The 24,096-nt window shown below is 35.6% G+C and overlaps 2 protein-coding genes across 4 annotated transcripts; one reads left to right on the top strand and one right to left on the bottom strand.

The window, feature by feature from the left end:
* Positions 1-1,278: 1,278 nt before the first annotated feature.
* On the bottom strand, positions 1,279-10,838 carry LOC101247901 (poly [ADP-ribose] polymerase 1). Of its 3 annotated transcripts, none has more exons than XM_004235816.5 (20): positions 10,435-10,838; positions 9,483-9,532; positions 9,204-9,387; positions 8,584-8,761; positions 8,146-8,485; positions 7,650-7,845; positions 7,336-7,500; positions 7,150-7,210; positions 7,004-7,067; positions 6,678-6,929; positions 5,858-6,095; positions 5,574-5,689; positions 5,427-5,503; positions 5,158-5,318; positions 3,309-3,500; positions 2,899-3,007; positions 2,667-2,749; positions 2,395-2,532; positions 2,073-2,255; positions 1,279-1,580 (listed from the first exon to the last, which is right to left on the bottom strand). In XM_004235816.5, exons 1-20 carry the CDS (start codon positions 10,576-10,578, stop codon positions 1,533-1,535), a joined length of 2,979 nt encoding a protein of 992 aa, XP_004235864.2. In that variant the 5' UTR covers positions 10,579-10,838; the 3' UTR covers positions 1,279-1,532. The 3 variants fall into 3 exon arrangements, with proteins under 3 accessions (XP_004235864.2, XP_010318682.2, XP_019068687.2); XM_010320380.4 differs by having other exon boundaries at positions 7,004-7,085; positions 10,435-10,763; XM_019213142.3 differs by having other exon boundaries at positions 7,004-7,082; positions 10,435-10,763.
* Positions 10,839-12,125: 1,287 nt separating this feature from the next.
* Positions 12,126-22,144, top strand: LOC101248663 (uncharacterized). The gene is made up of 13 exons (XM_026030169.2): positions 12,126-12,158; positions 12,634-13,497; positions 13,679-13,813; positions 13,973-14,117; positions 14,652-14,954; positions 15,971-16,223; positions 16,714-16,880; positions 16,969-17,079; positions 18,510-18,561; positions 18,652-18,758; positions 18,845-18,973; positions 19,244-19,333; positions 21,285-22,144. Exons 2-13 carry the CDS (start codon positions 12,749-12,751, stop codon positions 21,840-21,842), a joined length of 2,799 nt encoding a protein of 932 aa, XP_025885954.2. The 5' UTR covers positions 12,126-12,158; positions 12,634-12,748; the 3' UTR covers positions 21,843-22,144.
* Positions 22,145-24,096: the final 1,952 nt, after the last annotated feature.

The following is a 24,096-nucleotide window of genomic DNA, read 5'->3' as shown; positions in this document are numbered from 1 at the left end:
TATAATGGCAATGTTGTAAGGTATGTATAAACATATTTTAAAATTACACATATTTCATGCATAAATTTAAGGTATGTGTGTGCTATAAATATTATATATTGTAATTATACACTGTAAAACAGATAGAATACAAAAATATTTATACATATGGTATAGCATTTAGTCAACGGTCTATCAAAAACATCCCTACTCCGCAATGATATGAATAAGGTTTGTGAACATCCTACCTTGTGGGATTATACTGCGTATGTTGCTGTTGGTATATAGAGTGACAGTGACGATACCAAATAAGCATCTGGTGAAGGATCATCTAATAGGCCCAATATATGATAAGCCCACAATTAAGCCCAATAGCATGTAAATCCAAGAGATTCGGACTCTTTTCACTTGTAGGAATTTTGGGAAGAATTTGGCGAATAGCCACTTTTTGGACCGTAAATTAAGTTTTAGCCATCACATCAAAACTATTAATTGTTTAGCAACTTTTTAACACGAAAAAGAAATGTGTATTGGGACAAAACTATGATGGAGTTGTGAAAATTCGTCACACTGCTGTTGGAGTTTGAAATTATCTCAACATAGTTTGGTAAAATTTGCAAAAAAATTAAAGGTGATACTCCAATATATTATGCTAAAGTTACAAGACAATTTTTAAAGCTAAATTTCCGTTTGTAAGTTTTATAGCAAGACTCATCTGAACTTTGGTATGCAATCATATAGAAACTGAAACCACAATATTGTCTTAATTTTCGACTAATCTTCATCAGTCATCACGATGTTGTTGCAATTTGGAATTCAAATGTTATGCCTAACAAGACGTAAGTTCTTTCGAGGCATAGGATATAACTTATTAAATTGTGGTAAATTATGATGTGAAATCAAAATAAATTATTTGTCTCGAGGGAAAAATGCTTAAAACCAACACATAATCGGGATGGAAGTGCAAACGATCCGATTTTGAAAATAAAAAAAGTAAATAATTTAAGTATATTTTTGACACTTAATTCTAAATAAAAATGTGCTTCACCGCCAGCTTCAAAAGCTTCCATGCTCGTTAAAGTTGATAAACATTTTGAAAAATCCATAAAATAATATTACCATAGCCATTCATAGTTAGTTAACTTGTTACGACTTCAAACAGTTAACGATTTAGCAAGAAAGCAAAAACAGGAGAAACTATGCACCTCTAACTAGTTTCATGTCAAACTTTGTTTGCAACTCGTAAGAAAGTAGCAGCAGAAAGGACGCAAAGCAATGTCGAGGACATTTGCTCTCAAGTTAATACTGCTAATGTTAATCTTTACCAGAAATCTAAGCATCATAGTCGAAAAGTAGAAACATGATTTCATCTCTTACAAAGAGGAATTTACATGTTCAGGAAGCGATCTCCTCCTAAAACCCCCAAAATGAGATCTAGCCCTCCCCATACACAACAAAAGATAACCTCAATGGGTAAGAAAGAGCAGTTTTCACTGATAAGGAGTGAAACTATCTTTACAAAACACACATATTTACAAGTCTGAATCATTACTTCACCGCTTGAAATTAAACCTCACTTTGACTAAGAACTGCAGCTTTACCTGCAGAACACAGAAATTTTAAGTAGTCAGTCCATCAGTATGTTAATCTATCATTCATGTCCCCACCCCCACCCCCATGACTGAAGAATGTCATGAAAGAAGTTTGAACATGGTAAAAAAATATGTATAATTGTTAAAAGATAAAGCTCCCAAACGATTTCTGCACACAGCTATTAGGCGACCCTGACATCAAAATGTGAAATAAATAATAATTGAACTAGTACTCTCTGTATCATAAGAAACTGCTTTAATGGGGTTAATTCATTAGGAACACTTCCTTGCTTTATGTTGGTGGCATAAAATTCTGATCGCGAAATACATAAACCTACTGATTTATAGGAAGGAAGCAAACGTAAATACATAACCCTATAGTTCATCCAATTCACGGATAGAGTTGGTGCTGCATCAAACAAGAATAGTTGTTGAATACTCTCTAAGGTTTATCGCCAAACTCAATCAAGAAACAGATCTAATGTTGATAAGAACACTTACTTGGGCAGCTTCGTAGACTATGTATTCATTGTACAGAAGCTCAGAGTTCTTAACATTTGATGTTACTGGTTTTCCACACGGAACCACAACTTCATCCCTCCAGTTCACAAACTCTGATCTCTCGGGTACTGTCTTGCCCAGACCCTTAGTAGAGTGCTTGCCTTTAGGTGGTTTGTCCATATACTACATGGAAGCCAAACAAAGCCGCAATAAATACCACAAGTGACCAGGTAATAAAAGGCAGGCGAAGAGAAATAGGACAACACGCTGAATGAACAAAATAACAGCACTATGGTATGGCAATCCTACTGCATTTACTCACCTTGGCTGCCTTTAGCTCATAAACCTCACCTAAAGCTACTTCACTGAGAAGCATAAATCCAACAGGGTTCTTGCGATCAGTGAAGCAATATTGTGCACTTTTGCTGACCATATCAGCAAAGTATATTCCCTTTCCAAACTACAATGTAGGTAAGACATTGCACATCAGATAGGTTTAAAGCTTAAATGCCGTGATATACGGACAAAAGAGTAGCTAAAAGACAGAGGTCAATTCAAAAAGTACAAATTGTTAAGGTAAGGGGCAGGTGATACCATGTACCCCGTAGCAGGGGCTTCTGGAGGAGCAATTCTTAGTCCTTGGCTAAGTATACCCACAAAGTTTGTCAAACGTGAACCTAAAAAGGATTTCGATGCAGTTAAATTCACTTTTCGTAGTTTGATAACAGTCTCATAACCTTAAATTTCAAATACAATGTAAATTGTGAGCCATTCAACTGATAAATCCTCCCATTGACAGGCCGCCTTGATGTGTGTTTAAACTTACCATGCCATAGAAGCATTTTGTTCTTCAGTTTATCTCTGCAGGGTTTAAACTTGTCATATTCCCCTTTACGTTCGAGAGAAAACACTTCTTCCACTTCTAGAACCCACTCCTGAGAAAATTCCAAACATTAGAACATACCCTTTTTTTTCAAATGGTTGAAAAATATAAAACATGTTTTCTGCAAATCGCTTCAATAAGAAGGTAGATAGTTAAAGTTTTAAAGACGGCAGGGAGAGGCTTCAGTTGTATCTATGTCGGTAGTGCTGTCACCACCGCCAGCCAAAGTATGCTTATAGATCCATTTTGGGTTTCCAGAAGTACAAACCACAAAAACACAAGAAGATTGAAGTAAACAACCAGCAAGCTCCTGGAGAAAAGACGATTATAGGAAGGGGGAGTCGTGAATTCACCTTATGTGTAGGAGCATGAGTATTTTGGAGATACTTTTCAATAACTCGATAATCTTCACTTTGATGAGGAAGTGGAGATATATCACACTGTAGCTTCTTATACTTCTCATCCAGCGAGTCATCATTGTCAATGTCAAAGCCAACAAGTCGTGAAGCTATTTCAATGTCCTGAAGAGCTTCCAGCATTTTTATCTATCACCAAATACATGGGCATTAGTTAGCTGGTATCTTGGCACACAAATGAGGTTTGCTAGAAGAGAAGGTGAGTAAAATATCCAACAGCAGGTTAGCCAAAGAAACAGCAACGCGTGGGATGTTGAAGAGGCAGATACCTCAGTCAGAGCATGTCCTCTTATAACTCACTACATGAACTTACAACATAAACATAAAAGAGATCTTACAGATTTAGCAATTAGTCTTATGATTAATACCAAAAGATGAGGAAACCTAGCATATCAAACAAGCAATGCACGGCTTTTAAAAATGTCAAAAGAAAAAAGAAGCAATTATAAGCAATTTCTAAATGAACTCAGTTGATAAATATGGCTCATTCTTCCTACAAATCATTAAGTGTTGCCCTCTTACCCCCTAGACCAACGCCCTTTGGGCTCATCTGAATCTTAACTTAAATTTCATACAAAATATCTTCCATTTCAGCCTTGAGTCAAGATTACAAGATGTTTCTAATGGGAAGGAAATCAAGATAAAGTTGTCAAGTAGAATCAGGTGTAAATAGAGGAAGGTGATTAGGTATACAAACCAAATACAGAACAAAGCCTACTATACAAATGGTTATGAAGTTGTGCAGAAAAGGAGGAACGGTGGGAAGATGTCATAAAAACAAGATATGGAATGGAAAAGCAGAGTGCTCAAACAGGTCTTAACTCCCGTGGAACAGGCCAATGGAAATAAACTAAAGGACCGGGGTGAGTTCTGACTCTCTTCAGAATGAAATTGGAGATGCGAAGAAAAGTTAGAATGCAGCAAGACATGTGGATGCATCGAAATACTTTTAAAAATGCTTCTCAGATCCATACAGTATCGAAAATAATCCCCACTGAACTGTTGCTGAATGGTATAGTAATGAAGTTTGGAAATAGTATTTATAAGAAACTTACAACTAACAAGACTGGGAAATGGGAAGTATCACTCTTATACTGACAAAATTGGAAAAAGGTAGAATTGGATATGGAGAAACAAATAGATTGCAGTGGATGGTGAAGAGTAATGGTGGCTAGCAATGGATTGGTGGTTGTGTGGTGATAGTTGTGTGGTGGATGTGGTTGTTGGTAGTGGTTATGCAGTGAAGGTGGGTGGTGGAGGTGGTTGGCTTCATGGCTTGTGTGATGGAGGTGTTTGGTGTTGGCGATGGGCTGATGGCTAGTAATGGTGGAAGTGGTTGGTGGTGATGGCTGATGGCTTGCTGGTAGTAAGTGATGCTGGTGGTTGTGAGGTCGAGGTCAGCGGTAGAAGCTGGTAGAGGCAATCGGTGGTGGTTGGCGGTTATGATTGCATGGTGATGGTAAGAAACAGAATAGCAGTAAAAGGTTACATTAATGAAACTTTTAAGGGAAGGTCTTCATGATGTTAAGACTTTGTATAAGATATGAACGATTCAAATCTATTAAACAGCTAATAAGTGGTTGCCGAAAAAAAAGAAAATGCTAAAATCTAGACTCAGATTTAGACCACCTCCATTAAGTGGAAACATCACAATTGCAAGGAGACATGACAGTTGGTTAAAAAAATTTAACTTGGTGGCAATCCTCAAAAACCCAAAATGGCACAACACAGCTGGCAGAGTGGTTGCCAAATTAAACAACATTGATATCAAGTAAAGAGGTCTCACCTTCAACTTAAAATCATCCTCATCTTTAATAACATGAGGATGAATAGATGGTATGACTGTGAAAAAGCGATTGCTTGCATCAACAAGAAGGGTCTCCTTGACAGTTGGATCATGATTAGTGCCGCTTAACAAATTTTGTATCTCCGTTAATGCCTCAAAACCTAAGTACCAGAAACATTATCAGGATCAAGTCAGTAGATGAGCTTAAACACACCACATAAATAGACAGAGGAGATACCCAATAGAAATAGATAGCTGAACAAATGTACCTTTTTGGATATTCCTTTTACTCAGCTTTCCCAGTGGCATCTCCGACATATTTATCTCAAATTCCATCATAGCAGCCCTGCATCACTTGTGGGTTCAGCTGCATTTCTTAAACATACAAGGAGTTCAACAGCGAGATTTTATTTAACCTGTATGTCTCAACATTAAATAGAATCTTCATCAGCTCCATCAATGGAGGGGCAAGTTTGCAATTTGTGTCATTGAAATTTCTCTTGGAGGTGGTTTTTTTGTCAACCCCATAATCCTACAAAGTAAATCATTTTGACAACCTGAGTACTTGATGAAGTTTCTTGACGTTTCTAGGGCACAAAAATAATAAAATTAAGGTGTTATTAGAGAACACTAGGGGTGCAACCCAAAAATAAATAAAAGCAAAATGTTTAAAGATCTGAGGTGAGAGAAGGTGGCTAACAATATCCAGAGGATAAAATCTGCCAGGTTGCTTCTGGAAATCTTTCTTTTGTTCCCATGCTTCCCATGAATTCCCAGTCTTCTCAAGAAACAAACGCTTAAAATGTTGTATTGCATCTGATTTAGACATCTCCTCTAACTTGTCTCCTCCAATTTTCTCATTTCCAACACGACCCCATTTGCGAAAAACATAACAGTCTGACCCTTTGTCCTCTTCAATAATTTGAAGGATGTAGTAACTGCAAAAAACAGAAACAAAAAGGTCAAACCACCATATGATCAAACAAAACCAGGAACTCACATGAGCAAAGTTACAGATAGAAATCATTCTTTCCAATATAATAATAGAGCTACTGTATAAATTGAAGAGGTTTGACTACCTCGGCAGCATGGAAAACCGAGCTATTTCCAAAAACCAAATGATATTTAAAAGAATATCCTAATACTCATGTAGCTACAAACCAGGGGCAAATTTATAGGCAAAGATTGGGGCTCGTAAACCCAAATGTATTTTATGTATATATTTTCTAAAATTAATGTAATATTATTTGTTGGCACCCACAGGACCCGTGTTACAAGAAGATCAAGGACTAGAGATCACTTCCCACTAAATATATTTTTCCTTCTTTTTTTAATAACCTAGATTAGTGATGCAGAAAGACCAAAAGCGAAACACCTATTAATACCAGAGACATCTCAATTAGTGATGCAGAAAGATCAAAAGTGAAACACAGAATAATGTACGAAAAGAAAAGAAAAGAAAAAGAAAGCTACTAGATTGCTATTGCATATTTCAGAGGAAAAAAATATAAATACATCACCTATTAATACCACTTGAGAGGTCTGACATGTTTAAAGTCGTATTATAAATGCTGGTCTTGTCCTCAAGAATGTGTCCTGTATCTTGCAATCTGGATGACTCATGAACCGCACTCCTCCCTTTTACTTTGACAGTTTTCATGCTTTGAGTCTCACTATTAGCTTCTAATTTATACAAGTCAAAAGGAAGTTTTTTCTTTCTGTTGATACTATCCACCAAATAATCCTCCCTGACTACTGACACTTTCAGTCTCCTGTCAGAATGAAGCAGATAGAAATGAAGAATTTGACAGGGTAAAATGTATTGTTGCAACCTGCAAGGTTTTACCTGGCCTTCTTTATCTCAGAATCTTGATCATTCCATGTCCCTATTACAACTAAGCAATCTGTGTCTGCAAGTCCAAATACTTCTAACATTTAAAATATAACAAGGACTGACAAATTTTAAACCTAAATTCTAAGATTTTAAGGCACCTTTCTTCAGCTTGGCATGCACCTGTCCACCTGCTTCCTCAATTTTGCTCTTCCAGTTCTCCTATTAAATTGAAAATAGTGTATTAATAAGCTGGAAAAAATCACAGAAGAAAGAGTATAACCTCAAATACTCAGTGACCCACTAGGCTAAAGAGAAATTGGGGAAAAAGGAAGGAAAAGTCTAACCCTGGAATCTCTGGACAATCCTGTCAAAGCAACTTTTAGATCCCCTAGGTTTTCACCCTTGGAAGACTGAGACAGCCCATTACCAGCCTGGCTCACAGTTTCCTTGCTGGGTGTAGCCGGAAGCAGTATCCTTTCTGGTTTTTTTGACTTTTGTCCCTTATACCACTGAACAGAAATAACAGTTCAGTAATTTTTACAATCAAAGAGCATCATAAACATTGATCCATACCTCTAATAAAATTTTGGCTAGAAGGGAATCTTTAAAGTGCTGCTCATACTTCTATATCAGATTTTAGAATTTGTTAACCATGTACCTTGAGAAGAAACTCGTTGCTGGTTTTTTCAGGAATTTTCCATTTTCCTTTATCACGTCTTATGTCGGTGACAGAGTATGAACACTTGCTCCATTCTGACAAATAGCCATGGCATCTGTACATGCCTCCAGAATATCGAAGGTGTCCTGAACAAAGGGGACATTTGGGGAGCCCTCCAAAATGCATTGCATCAGCACTGGATAAATCCAAGAAAAGAATAAACAAATGTGTGAGTGCGACACAAAAGATCCGTCCAACATTGCATACTTATTTTGCATTCAACAAACAAAGAAATCCAAAAGGAAGAGAAGGTGACATTGAACAATGGGTATAGGGAAAACTAAAAAGGGAAAGGAAACCCACGTCACTCAAGATCCAAGACTATACTAGTACAAACTACACTAAAGTTGGCAATTGAGAAGAAAAACATTGGATGCATCATAAGTGACCAATGCACAATTAAGATATATCAGATTAACCAGCAGAAAAACCATACCAGCGATCTCGAAGATCAAGCTCTGATCCTGAAGATTCCTGATCATTAGCTTCAAGCATCTCTCGCAACTCTCCTGTGCTGACATGCTTTTTGAGATCATCCTTGAGTGCCCATAGGGCTTTAGTCTGTGCCTCCAGTTGGCTCTCCAGCTCAGATCCTTTGGAGAGTTCAACCTTCACATTGTCAATGTTTCTGTCAACCACTTTTTTGCCGGTAGAAACATCAAGTTCGGCTTTAGCAACCTTAGATTTCTCACTGTTGTTACTGGTTTTTTTCCTTTTAGCACCAGCCTTAGATGTTGATTCCTGTGCTAGTTCCTCCTTGGGATCAGTTTTGTTACCTAAGATAATTGCCAAACACATTAGTTGCTAAAGAGGGCAGAAAAGAGTACTCGACCACAACAGTGATGTGCAATCAACAGAGCAAAGTTCTTATTACCCGTCAATGTAGAACTCTTAAACAGGGATAGAACAGCTGCCTGATCAGCAGCTGAGAGGCTATCCCAATTAGATAGATTTTCAACCTGGGTAGTCGAAGATATTTCAGAGAAACACTTTGCATGATGCCATGCCAGCGACTTAGCACGTTGACCTTCAGGTTTTGATGATATGCGTACCTAACAACAGATAGCAAGTATTTAAGAAAATATAGTGCTCTGTCCTATTTATCTTTATTTTATGCTTTATGAGCAGGTGCTATGATATTCAAAGCTCTGACAATGTTACAGATCTGCATACGATCTTTTAAACTTCATCATTTTTCATTTAATTTTGAGAAAAAAACTTGTCGAATGCCCAGATATTAGTCTTTGCATAAAATAACATTTTCTCTAAAAGTGAAGAGAAAAATGATCCAAGAAGCACATACTGTTCAGGTGCTTGCACCAAAAAGAACAGAGGCCCTGATGATTTATGGCAATGTTCAATCAAGACTAACTAATAATTCCCAAGAAAGGAAAGGAAAGGAAAGGAATTACGGCAGATTCAGAATTTAACAAAGAATTATTACTATTATTAGTAGTAGTAGCAAAGTAAAGCATATTAAGTGACGAAACCAACCTCCCCTTTAACAATCTTTTGGTTGCAGTGCCGACAGGAAGCACGCGAGGCTGGAGATACTTCAATACCACATTCCACTGCAGCCGGAGGAGGGATGTTTGAGGATCCACCAGTCTGTACATATTCCCTTATCTTCTGCTGATCCTCCCACCGCAACTGGTCAACCCCTTCAACATCTTCAAGGCTAACACCAAAATGCAAGTCAACGGAAAAAAAAGTTCTTTCTAGTATCACCAAACCACAATTTAACAGTAATATTTGGAAATGGCAGCGACATACGATTTTATCTGTTTTGCTTTCCTCAAGATGCAGTTAGCATGATGCCACATCTGAATAAATAACAAGAACCAATTAAATGTATAAGAAATAGAGAGATAAAAGAAAAATCAGTGACAACATAAAGCAACACTTAACTAAAAGCTTGTAAACAGGGACGAAAATAAAAAATATAACAGCAACAAATCTTAAGATTCTTAACTAATTAGCAGTGAGTATCATAAGGGAATCTATGATACCAAATTTACCAGTAGAATAAGGCCTACATGCCCAGCAAGTGGTGGTGTTTGAGGCATCAACTAGCAAACTAATTTTTCTAAGGGTCTTCAGACCTCAAGAATCAGCAGGACATAACACATATGGAACTGATAATCATACTTCCGTCAATAGCATACATATACGTTTGTCTCATGTGTAGTTGAAATTTCCCTGTTACCCTAGTGGATTACAAAACTACAATGGAAGCAACTCATATCATCAACTTGTGCTTCGGTTGTCGCATTAGATGTTGTTTTTATCATTCCTTTGTTGTTGTTAAATGCTATATAATGCTTTCCCTGTTATTTACTATGTCTTGTCCGCTTTTGTATTTTCTTTTTCAAACTGCTTTCACTACTTGAGTCAAAGGTCTTTAGTAAAGAGCCGCTCTACCTCCTCCATGAGGCAAAGTTAAGATCCGCATTGACCATTGAGTTTGTTGTTGTAACCATCCACCGAACTTCTAATTCTAACAATAACTAACTAAGTCAAAATAGTGCACACAAGAGTGATTTTCACCATAATGTCTAGTGTCTACCTTTCCTATCCTAGAAAACTGATCATGTCCCCATGAAGTGTGTACCCACATCAAGCATGTGAAAAAACGAAATGGGAGAAACCCACACAAGATCCCCAAAAAAAAACTTCCGTCGAGATGAATTTCAAAACAAACACTGCAAGGTAAAAAACGACATACCGGCATTAATCCATCAAAATGAGTAGATTGGACCATTTTTCCAATTCTGAAAACTTCTTTGTCAATAATACTTTTGCAAGTTTTGCATGCTGAACGAGATGATTTTGCATACTCAGCTTTCCATGGCTTCGGAGGATTCGCCATTTCCGCTACAATTTGCTCTTTTGGGTGTTTGTATGTTCGTTCCTGCTTGGCTCTCTCTATGTGTCGCTGTTGATGCAGATTATATATGGTGGAATCAAGAGTGGTGTCACACTCACCGGAGTGACGCAAGGGGAATTTCTTGAATCTTTAAGCTTGTCTGAGAAGCTTGTGGCATTGTTCTATTCGACTGTGGACCTAATGGGCTCTATTTGAGCCCCAAACCCCCTCTTTTTTTTGGTACCATCAGATTTTTTGTCTTCTCATTATTTTGCTTTCTTGAGGCTGAATATCTAAATTTGAGTTAATTACTTAGATATATTTTAATTTGTAATTTTTGATAATGGTATCTTTAAATGTATTTTTATACATGTATCGCATATATGGGATTAAATTTATGTGCAATTTGTTTTAGATACGTTGTATTCAAGTGAATTTGGTTGTATTTAAAGTATATAGCAAATCTCGTTCACCTATTTCACTTTTTTCTTATCTCACTTGCTACTCTCTTAAGTTTTGTTATCTCAAATACATGTAATTACCGTAATTCACATATATTTTGGGTACATAAGAATCTTGCTCGCTTCTCTCTTCAATTTCGCCCGCCATTTTGCGTATTTTGTGTATTTTGTAGCAAAAATACGTATATTTGATTGTAAGGTAGATAAAAAAACTCTTAATTAGTGGTGAGATACGTAATTTTGAAAGTATATAAGAATTGTATATATGATAACAATCTTGATTTAGCAACAAAAAATGAGCTTGAACAAACACAATTTATTTTATTTTTAAACGGACCAAATAAATGATTCTCCCATATATGAGATATATGGTGATAAATATATATATAAAATTAACAAAATAGTATGTATGAATTATGTTATTACGTATAGAATTTTTAAAAAACAAATCTGATCATCTTTTTATAGAATGAGAACTTAAAGAAAACGTCCATGCACAAGATCTCATACTATTAGATATAGGAGTTTATGATTTTATTTTATATAAAAGAAAGACCAATTTTATTTTTTATTTAATAAAAGAAAATAGAAAATGAAATGGAGGAGGACATAGGAAACTACAAATAAAGTCTTGCGATTCACTACTCTTTTTAGGTTATTAATTATTTTCCTAATATGCAAATAGATATTTCTATCATTTAGAATTTTTATCACATATTTCTAATTTAGTATATGTGTTTTGCAGATATATCCCACATCAATCAATAAAACTATAAACACAAAAAAAAGAATATTATTAAAAGTTTAACTTATACCAAGATAAATTGAGACATAGTAAATAGTTTGAAAATTAGAAGATAAATCTCTAATACACATGAACTCTATATTTCTTGTTTGTAATTTACAAAAGAAAATCACAAAACAATAGAGAAAAAAAGTGCAAATAATCCCTAGTTTTCTCCGAAGTCTTTTCCGGTTATCAGCGTCACAAGGCCCAATTAAGATAGTTGAAGGCCCAGTAATTGAGAAAAGCCCATTAAATTTTTTATAAATAGCAAATTGGAGGGAAATTTTCAATTAGAACAAGGAAGAACAGTTTTTGGCTTCCATTGTACGCTTCAGGTTTCACCATTCTTTCCATTTTTTTTATAATTTTTTTTTTTGCAATTAGATTTCAATTCTTTGTAATTGTTTATGTTCACTATTCATGTTTTTTCATACAATTGATAATTATTATTTTCTCTATTTCATTCATGAAATTGTATTCAGATGGTAGTTACCCTACGAATTCGAAACGCCATAGACTCGATTTTTCACTTCTTCCATGCAAGAAACCTAAAGAAAATGTGTTAAATTCAACATGTTTACATATAAAAACTCTTGGAATTCCTCTAATTCAAAAAACTACTGGTTCTTCCTCTGATACTATACGTCTCCAACCCTATAAACCTTACTCTATTGGCCGTAATTACAACCGCTGTGATTTTATATTCAAAGACCATCGAGTCAGTAATATTCATTGTCAGATTCTCTTTGATCCATTAAATAAGAAATTGTACTTGTGTGACGGGTTATTTTTTGGTTCAACTAAGTTTAGGACTTCGCTGAATGGGGTGTTTATTAATGGGGTTAGAGTTGCAAATGACAAGGTTGTGGAGATTTGCGTCGGTGATCAAGTTTCGCTTGGTTGTGGAAGTCAAGGGATCTGTTGTATGGGATTACAGATAGGATTTTGTTTGCAAAAGGTTGTATTTATTCAGGAGGTTGGTGATAGGAATATAGTTAGAAAAAATGATGTATTAACCACAGATTGTGTTCCAGTTGGGTGTGGAAGTTATGCACTTGCTTTTAAAGCAAATGTGTTGTTGAATATGTGTAGGGAGATATTAAGTAGCAACCATCCTCTGTCGCGTATCCACAAATGTGTCGTGCTTGATTATGAAAGGGGAGTTAGATGTCATGGTAAAATTGGAGCCAATGAGGATTTTAATTTCCCTGGGGCTAGTGTTCATGGAGTACATTCTGGTCAAAAAGCTTGTAGGAAAGAGGTATTTCTTGTTGAGGGTGAACCTGTCCAGGATTTGGAATCTGATTTCCTCAAAGATGTTGCACTTGCTATTGAGGTGGAATCATGTCATCTCGATGAGAAGGGAGCAAAACAAGTCAATAATGATGGAGCATCTCATGAGAATGGTGTCAATGCTATTGGAATAGAGGAAAATTTATCTCAGAGGTTTATAAGCAAGGAGGTTTTCGGTCTTCTTGGTGAGACAATGAAAGAAGAGGACAGAACTCGTGCTGTTCCATCTCCAGGAAAGAGGTTTGTATTGAATCGACTGGCTAGTGTAGGGCCACCAAATTTTCCAGAAGATCCTAATTCTGTATCATTGCCGGAGATTCTTTATCCAATTGAGAATCTTGAACAACTATTTATTGCGACATTTACTGCTGATATACCGTGGTAGGTCAGACTTTCTTGGTTGCATTTTAATTATCTTCTGTTTAAGATAGGGTTCCTTGAAGCTTATAAGGCAACTGACTATACATAGTCAATATAGCCAATTATATAACTTGGAATACATGTATATGTCCGGACTGCATGTGGTCCTTTTCTTTTATTCTGAATGGACCTTTTCTTATAGGTTTCTGTCGTACTGCGAGATTCCAGCTGATCTACCTGTTACCATTGCTTGTCACAATGCTGAAAGATGTTGGAGTTCGAGCCCTGATAAAAGAAGCTCAAAGCCTTACCCAGATTTTCCAAACCTAGTTGCTGTGTAGGTCGACATCCCCCTCCCCCCTCCCCCTCTTTCTTTTCCACTCTGCTTCGCAAATGGTATGCTATCAGGAGCATGTGCTAGAAATGGTCGACTTTCTTAAACTGCTTAGGAATGTACCAACAGACAACTTTTGATCACGTGAATTAATGATTGCAGTTATCCTCCGTTTCCTGAGGTGATAGCATTTGGTCAAGACCTGAGGAAATCAGGCATTGGTTGCCATCATCCAAAGTTGCTTGTGTTGCAAAGGAGAGATAGTCTCCGTGTTGTGGTCACATCTGCTAATTTGGTGGCAGGACAGGTGCTTGTTTAATCACCTTTCCTCTGTGTTGTCTTGTGTGAATGAACTCATTCTCTCTTATGACCTATTAAATTAATATGTGAACTTGAAAGGAACATGTTACTTTGGCACCAAGTCACCTAGCGATTCAGTTTTTCCTCTTCATCTTTCCTTTTTCGTCAGTACTCTTGTTAATCCTGATAACCCGTTAAAATAAATTGAGAAGAGGAAAAAGAACAAGATTTTGGTGCTCACAAAATGGTTAATAGCAAGGTTTGCCTTATTGAGCATATAGAATTTTGTACACCTGCAACGTCAAGTGGCTGGAAAGTAGGATTTAAGAGTCCATCAGATATTCTTGAACAAGGAAAAAAGTAGATTAGAGATTGTCCCCAACTTTGGAAAGTAGTAATCTAGACATGTCGTTCTTTCCGAGGGTTCAAAATAGGTTAAGAAGGGCCGTATATCATATGTATATTTGTTAATCATCTGAGTGTTTGTTCTATGAATTGTCTTTGTCCAGATGTACTAATGTTTTCAACTCAAATGCTGCAGTGGTGCAGAGTTACAAACACAATCTGGTGGCAGGATTTCCCTCGCTTGGATATACCAGATTACTTGTCACTATTCACACCAATTTCTGCAGTGAGAAATAATGGACATCTGGTATCTGATTTTGCTGCTCAATTAGCTGGATTCATGGCCTCTTTGGTAGCTGATGTACCTAGTCAGGCACATTGGATCCTGGAGCTGACAAACTATGACTTTAAAGGAAGTGTTGGCTATCTGGTTGCCTCTGTACCTGGAGTCCACACAAGTCGCATTCCATGTATATCCAAACCAAAATATTTCTTAGGGGTCAGTGCCCTCTGTCCTTGTGAATCTGTGTCTTGTCTGATTTAGTGTTTCTACATGTCTTTCTTATGGTAAAGTGCCTGATTTAATTGTTATTTTCAGTCACACTGATGATGTTTTTGTAGTGTTGCACAGGATTTTAAAGCAATTCCTATGTGTGTAACTGCATGAAAGTCTCAGTACAGTGATCTTCTTACGTTTGTAGCTTACACCTAACATATACTTGTGCTTTGTGGTGTTAATAAACAGTACATGTAAGACAAGATATTGCCAGTGGATGTGCAGGGAAAAATATGTCTTGGATACCTTTGCACATCAATATTAATATAATTACTGATGAATTTTGCTTGAATAGCAATACAATCTCTTTTCCTTTTCTCTATGTTTTCCCCAAAATAATGTAAATGTTTGTGATCTCCATTTACCCAATCATGGCTCTGCGAATGCATGTGTCCAGCTTTTGTAGACATGATGGGTAAGACAAGCTGACAGTACAATCTTAATGTTGATATTTGAGAAATATAATTTTTCTCAAAATAAGGAATTGTACATACAATCTTGTAGAAAAGAGTGATAGTTTTCATTGCCTTAGCCCTTGGGGAATAAAATTTTAGAGTGGTCCGAGTTTCTCCCGACAATTGTGTTAGTTTACGTGTTCTATTATCTTAAATTTGGAACAGCTCCCTGTTGATTGAGGGTGAAAAAGGTATACATCTGCAGATTATTTGAATAAATCCACCCATTACATTCGAGTTTTATGTTAAGAAAATCTGTTTACCAGTTGTCTGAATAAAACCCATTTTAAAATTCTGACATAAGCAGAAAAGAAGTTCTTCTTTTGTGGGCTTACGTATCTCATGAGCCGTGTTGTTTTGTAAATTCCCTCGTGTATATGGTTCCACTTGTTAAATATTTCTTCAGTGCTTTCTTTCTTTTTAGCACTTCTATAACCTGGAGGCATTTTATTGGGGTATGGTTGGTGAATTGAAGTTTGAAGTGCACTACTCGTAATACTGTAGGGTGATTGTTTACCAGAGTTATGTCAGTCAGTGGGTTCTGTTGAAGCATCAGTGGCTGGTTTAAGTCATCTCTTCCGTACTTCAGCGGATCTTAATGGAGCACGGCTGAAGAAACTTGCAACTTACCTTAGGAAATGCGGTGAAGATGTATATGGGATGTCAGAGGTTATTCTAAAGAGAGACCCAAATATACCAGCCGATGCAAATGCTGTTAGCATTCATGTTCCTAATCCTGAAGATCTTTCTTTAGGGGGTAAATTACTTAACACTTCGTATATAAATAGTTGAATAGTAGCACGATTTATACTTTATTTGTGGCATCTGTATTGAGATGTAATGATAAGTATCTTCACTAGGATCAGTTTGATTTCCAAGAATTTTACCTGTCAAACAATTCTTTTTTTCATGTTCAATTCCTTTAATTAGAGGCGAGTTTATTATAAATACCGGTGGTGGCTGTGACATGCTAATGGTCAAAGTGACTTGAAGGATAAAATCTAGAACTAGTTTCAGATGATAACATTTTAGTAAGAGCTGGATTCCACATATCACTTTGACCTATTTTTATGAAGTGTTCAGTCTTGTTCTCATTAGTATTTTACTGTTTTGTTGCTTTGTAAGAGGGGCAGACAATTAAATCATATAGTGCATAGATTTGAATATTTTCTTTTGTGGTTTTCTGATTGCCAAATTATTTTCCGGTTATTAATTTTGAAACTATTCTTTGCTTTATTGTGTGATAGAATGTGTTCAACTTGGGTTTCTTCCGAAGAATTATGCGAAGTGGGTTGCGCCACTCTCGGACAGTGGTATTTTTGTGTTTTCTGCATATATTTTCCCAAGTGAAGTTCTTAGAGCTGCTTTAGAGGGAAGCGCCAGCAAAGTACAGTTGATACTGCATGTATCACAGGTATTCATCTGTGGTACTCTTCTAGATTATTCTATTGAACTGATTTTTCATGTGTCTAGTAGAGTCATATTGAGATCATAACGTGCAGGGTCCATCCCTTTCAGTCATTGCAGAAGTTATTAGAGCTGAAAATGTTTCTGCAATCTGCTCACTAATTGCATCGCTTCAGAGGTGTTGGGGAATCTGGCGGCTTCAAGAGGTAATTTTCTGAGAAGGTCGGACAATATGTCAAATCTAAACTGATTCTCAAGCGGTGCACTTAAAAATAACTAATATGTCTTGGGCCTGTGGACATTACTGGTCACCGTTTTTGTGTCAGCCCCATATAGTTTTCAACAATGGGCTTAAGGGCACTGCATTGTAGTTGTGATAAATGTTGCTTTTAAAATCCATGCTTCTCTCATGTTGCCACCCTAAGTGTAGCGGTTGTGTAGACAGTAATCAAGTTAATAGTATAAAACAGAACTAATTAACATCACAAAAGAAAATTTTCTGTGTTACCTTGTTCTGCTTGGGCTTTTTTTTGGGCTCAAGTGATGGTTTACCTTGGATATCATGGTCTAACAGCTAATGGAGCTTAGTGTCACGTTCCGCCAATTCTCAGTAAGATTTTGCATCTGGATAGGGGCGGAAGCGTCTAGAGTTTGGAGAGGTTTATAGAAAACTATAGAAGCCCCTAGATATTTCAAGAAGGCTTTGGAGAGTTCTAGAAGGACTAGATATTTTCTAGGAAAGCTTTAGAATTCCCTAATAAATGTAGATAATTCTAGAAAGGGACCAAAGTGTAAATAATTTAGGGACTTGTAAAGTTATTGTAAATTAGTATTTAGCCCCTAGGTGTTTGTATAAATAGAGGTGCCATTCAGTTGTAAATCATCGTAAACAATCTTCTAAAGCTAATACAAAAGGCTTCTTCAAAACTCTTTTGTTCTTTCTAAGTCTTTCCTTTCATTCTCTTTGTGATCTTCATAAAGGGCTTGCTTGCTCTTACAAGAGCTTGCAAGAAAAGTGAGTAAGTTGTCAAGCGCCTCACGGAGCTTTAGCAAAAACTGTAAGTCCGTGACATTAGGCACAACATAGTATTTATTCTTAACAAATTATCCATTGCTTTCACAATTTTCTCAAGATAACCATCACTTTCACAAGTTTTTCAAATTTTCTTTGAACTATCTAGCGGTTATTGGATAAGTCTGATTGTAGGGTGGTGTTTGGTTAAAACATGGCACTTTGCACATGATTGCTGTATATTTGAAGACTTCACTCTTTCTGTGAATTCCTATGAAATGTTTGACTAGCATTATGTAGACACCAATTCTGTTGAGCTGCCAGGTGTATGTCATTTACAAGTATACTAAGAGTATGTTGACCTGTTATGGTTATCTCACAATGAAAAAGGCAAGCATTTTAATATGCATCATTTTCTTGAAGAACCTAAGTTTGGTATTTTAGGTGTACAGTGAGCTGTAGCTTCTTGGTTAGCAGACCTAGAAGCATACAAAAGATATAAAGTTGGGGAACAGTCAGCTGGAACATAAAGTTCGACAGATAATTTGTTTGATAGATAACATCTTTATCTATAACAGTTATGTACGGACTTTCACATTTCCTTCCGTTGCATCTTGCGTTCAGGTGTTGGGCCAGTTCAAATGGCCGGAACATTTAGAAACTGATTTTGTATTTGGTGAGTGTTTCATGATTACTTGATGATTATCATGCTCAGTCCTGCAAAATTTATTGAGTTTTATCATTTATAATTATCTTTGCTGTTAAGGAGCATCCTCGATTGGGGCCATCAATGCAAAATTTTTAGCTGCATTTTCCACGGCAGCTGGGAAGCGTTCATCAAGGTTCACTGAATCAGAGGAGTCTGATCCAGATGTGAGTAGCCATTACAAAATTGAATGATTTGGCTTGAGTAATATGTTATTATCAGGTTCAGAGTTTGTCCTTACTTTTTCTGGCAGTGGGGCTGCTGGAGTGTGAGCCAAGAGTTGAGGAACCCATCTATTAGAATTATTTTTCCTACCATTGAACGAGTGAAAAATGCGAGCAGTGGAATCTTGGCATCCAGACGCATATTGTGCTTTTCACAGGTAGATTAATTTGATCTCCCCTTTCAGTCCTTAAACAATGTTTCTCATTTTAGTTAAAGAAAAACTATTGTGTCTCTACATCCCAAGGGGTATAAGATCTGGGTACACTCTACTCTCCCGAACCCCACCTGTGGAATTACAATGGGTATGTTGTTAAAAATGATTGTGCCTGACAACTGGAAGAATGCATTTCCTCATTCTTATCATGTTATTGAGCAATCATTTACACCAACTTAAGTAAAAGGTTTTACTTGATATTTTGTCTCTCAGAAAACTTGGCATCGGTTGAAAACTAAGGGCCTTCTGCATGATGCTGTTCCTTATCCTGGCGACAGAATTGGGCATCCCATGCATGTCAAGGTAAAAGCTACCAGAACACCGTTGGATTATTTCTTCTATTATACGCGCCTGACAGTTAATTATGTTTGTCCCTAGAGTAGGATTCTTCTAAAAACTGGGTGTCTGCTTGAAAATGCTACATGAAATAGTTTTTGCTTGTTTTTCCATTGAGGAACAATGAGAAAATCAGTTATTGTTCTATACAAAATGTCCAATTGCTGCTTCACTATCTGATGTCGCTGTTTTGCAGACAAAATTCCTTTTGAGATATAAAACCAAGTTAAATTCTGTCATGCCTGACTTTCCAATTGCTACTAGCGGTCTAAGTTTTTATTTGCTAATTTCTTGTGCTGCCGTTTTGGGAAAATCCTGATGCTAATTGCATTCGTTTTAACTCTCAATTAGGGGTTTTATTGTCGTATGGGTGGTTGATATGCCATTGCCAATTTTCTACTTGATGTTTATGCTTATCTTATCTTGGGTACTCTTTTATCCCATGTTGGTTTCTATTGGAAAAATAGACGAGTCTTTTTAGACTTTTGTATGAATCTCATCAGAAGACTTGTTAGTTTCCGTTCTTGATTTTAACAGCAGAGGAAACTAAATAATTGAATTGAGCAGAATATTCCAGACTCAAATAGAGTGCCTTTTTGTCACGACCCGATTCTTCGAGCTGTGATGGCACTTACTATATCCCACCAGTAGGTAAACTAACCCAAAATCGAAAACCCAAAACAACTAGTAGTGGGTAAAAAGACAGAAACCAAGTGGCAGAAACAATAATAACAAAAAGGAATAACGAAAACTAAAAGAAAAACATACATAAGAACTGAATACCTCCCAGAACCTGAAGTCACAAGTACAGAGCCAGCCATAATAAGTGTACAAGTCCCAAAAGTGGACCAACAATATTGACAAAGAAGTTAGAACTGAGTTGATAACTAAGAATCTAATGTAAAATTTTAATGACTTGATATATTATTTAGCCATATTTTGCTGTTGCTGAACAAAAAGTTGGGCAATATACGTTAATTGTAAATTTCTTTGCTAAATTTTTTGCTCTATATTTTCTTCGATCTTTTAAATTACATCATGTGAAAAGTTATGAATTTCTGACTATAAATACTTACTTCATTAGATAGAACAACATAATAGACTTCATTATAATATCTAAAATTTATTTCAAATTTAGTCAACTTTGACTTTCTTACAAAAAGAACGCAAGTAAATATGGAAAAAAATTTAGTGCGGACTTCTAGAGGAAAGAAATTGTTCATCACTAAATTTCTTTCTTTATTTACTTGCGTTCTTTTTGTAAGAAAGTCAAAGTTGACTAAATCTGAAATAGATTTTAGATATTGTGAATCCATTACGTAGTTCTATCTATTGAAGGAAGTATTTATAGTCAGAAATTCATAATTTTTCTCATGATATAATTAAAAAAAAGATCGAAGAAAATATAAGACAAAATTTAGCAAGGAAAATTACAGTTAATGTATATTGCCCAACTTTTTGTTTAGCAGTAGCAAAACATGACTAAATAATATATCAAGTCATTAAAATTTTACACTTGATTCTTGATTATCAACTTAGTTTTAACTTCTTTGTCACTATTGTTGGTTCACTTTTGGGACTTGTACTCTTAGTATGACTCTGTACTTTTGGCTTCTGGGAGGGATTCAGTTCTTATGTATGTATTATTTTGGCTTGCCTTATTCTTTTCTTTTTGTTATTGTTTCTGACTTTTTACCCACTACTAGTTGTTCTGGGTTTTGGGTTGATTTATCTATGGGTGGGATATACTAGGTGCCATCACGGCTCGAGGAATAGGGTAGTGACACTTTTTACCTGCAAATCATCATTGTCTGTCAAAGACCCATACCTCACATTGCTCCACCCACTCTCACAATTTCTCTAGTTCAGAATAGTGTCAAGTTGTGGATTTTAATAATGAGTTCTTATTCATGTTCAGTACTCACTTGGAAGTCCTAATAACAAAAAAAGAGATAAGCAGGTTGCTCGAAGAAGATTCCAATCGAGGAAAGATGCACCGTCCTTCGGATGGGTTTATAGTGGATCACACAATTTCAGTGAAGCTGCATGGGGGCGTCAGGTTTCTGGTTTAGTTGGCAAGAAAATCAATGCAAATAGAAGTTATTCTAGTTTAAGTTCGAGACTTCATGTCTCTAACTATGAACTAGGTATCCTATTCATTACTCCCCCTCCAGATGCTCAAGGCAAGATAAACCAAAGGACGAACTTAGATGATATAGTCTTACCCTTTGTTGTGCCTGCACCAAAATACAGACCGGTAGACAAGCCTGCTACCCCACAGGAGATGAGGGAGGCTTTGATCGAGCAAACTAAGCGCCGGAGAGATGTATTTGAGGCAGCAAAAGAGGCGGACGAGTGGATGCAGGAAGAAATTCCTGAGGAAGAGGAAGTAATTGAGGCTACTGAATTTGTTGTTGAGGAGAAAGAAGATGAAAAGGCTTATGCTGAGAAACTATGGAGTCAAGTTGATTCCTAAGAGATCTGTTAGAATCTTATACCGAATCACATTCAGGTAGAATAATGTAGGACTAGATATACTGGGGCAGGTTGGTACAAGCTATTTTGATGATACCAAAGTTCAACGTCTCCCTTTCTTATTACTTTAGGGGGTCACATACTGGTGTGGAATATTTAAATTGTTGTATGATTATAGTTGAAAGAGAGTGTTTAATAATATAGTTTCGATGATGTGAAAAATACATGTATCATTGTACTTGTAAAGGTAGAGAAAATGACAATGTACAAGTCATTTATGAACATAAAAAGGGTTGTTGAGGACGTTTGTTTGGACAGCTTCTTTTATTTGATTTTTCTACCATTGACCTGAGATGTCAAAATCTGCCACCTTTTCTTTAAATTTGGTACTGCAGACAACAACATATCCGGGCGGAGTGGATGTACACCTTACTGCTATTTCACGTAGCAAAAGAAAATGTTTTCATCAAATCCTCGGTTCAGGTAAAACTTATTTAAATGTGCTACTGCAAAATTCTTCAATTTTCATCAATGCTGGTAAGTCGGAAGATATTTTATACAATTATTGATTTTAGTTTCTTGAACTGGTTTGCTACAGTTGACTTTCAGCATCAGTAGTGGTATTTAAGAAACAAACTCCTGTATAATTTGCTTTCTTATCGACCAAAATAAATGAATAAGAAAAAATGATTCTTGTGGGGCTGTGGCAAGCAAGAGGAATGGTCTAACACGTAAGGAATTTTGGCTATTTGATTTTAGTATTATGCAATTAATAGATTAAATATAAAAACAAGTACAAAAGGGTATTGTTCGACATCTGAACACCAACGGAAATTAGCAGAATTGCCGTGTAGATGATCATATATTAAATTAGTGTATTGTATTTGTTTTAATGGATAGATTTTTATAGTTTTTTTTGTTGTTACATAGTGAAGAAAATCTACTCAAAAAAAGAGAGACAATGTACATGTTAGAGCTAATATAAAAATATAGAATACGTAATAAATGATAAAATTAAATTATTAAATAATAATAAGTAGAAATGAAGTGAGATAACACATAAAAATAATAAGAATTAATACTCATTCCGTCTTATTTTATATGTTGATAATTTTATTTTGCACTGCATTAAGAAATGATGTGACCTTACCCTTCTATTCTTATTTAATTTTTTTGGAATTAAATTTTCAATTAATGAATATAAATTAATTTATTTTGATAAATTAATTTAATCAATAAATATGAATCATTTATTTAACTTTTTTTACTTGATCAAATATATATTTTCAAAACTAATAACTCACAAGAGAATGACAAATTAAGATTAACTATTTTACATATAAAATGAAAGGAGCGGGAGTATGATATAACGAAAGGATCAAAATAAACATTTCACTTGAACTAATAATGTAACAATCATCCAAACAAGTTGTTAGTGGTGTGCCATGTCAAACTCAAAATTAGCCCTTTTCATTCATGTATCTTGCTTACGTTTTTGTTTGACTTGATCAAGTGAAAAGAATCAACTATTTTCTTTGGCTCATGGTAGACCAATAATGCGATGACACATCGGATGGAATGAATGGAGCTTTTGACACCAAAATTCTTAAATTAGGAATTACATGTAGTATTTTAAATAAACTTTCATCAAGTGTTTAGGTACTTGAACTATTCAATACACCTATAACGTAAGTTATGCCTAATTTTATCTAAAGCTAACATGTTACTTATCCAAAATAAAAAAATAAATATAAACAAGTAATATTTGGAGAAGTTAATTAAATTTATAAGAAAGCCAATAAACCTTAAATATCATTTTTAAAATGTGTATAGAGAAATAAAAATGGACATATTTTGTCCAAAAGTGAAAGCCTCTGGAAAATGGGAATTTCTATTTTTTGATTAATAAGGAAAGAAGCCATCCTTTCCGTAAGCTTCTTTTTCTCCTGTATTGTGTCCAAAGAATTGCGTGCTCCTAATGGATTCTATTATTAATTAATTAAAGAAAAAATTTATTCGTACAGAATATACGAATGTTTATATTTAATTAATGTAATTTTTATTATTATATAATTTAATAAAATAAATTATATGTTAATTAATTAAAATTAAATAAAATAAATTATAAATCTAGAAACATATACATATATTGAATTGATATAAACACCTCTCGATTAATTATATTTCCATCCCTATTCACACCGACCCCACCCTGGGGACCTCAGGGTACATTAGCCAACATGATCGTAGTAATA

The sequence above is a fragment of the Solanum lycopersicum genome, chromosome 3 (genome assembly GCF_036512215.1).
Source record: "Solanum lycopersicum chromosome 3, SLM_r2.1".
Lineage (NCBI taxonomy): Eukaryota > Viridiplantae > Streptophyta > Magnoliopsida > Solanales > Solanaceae > Solanum > Solanum lycopersicum.
This window is presented reverse-complemented; position numbering and strand designations above follow the sequence as displayed.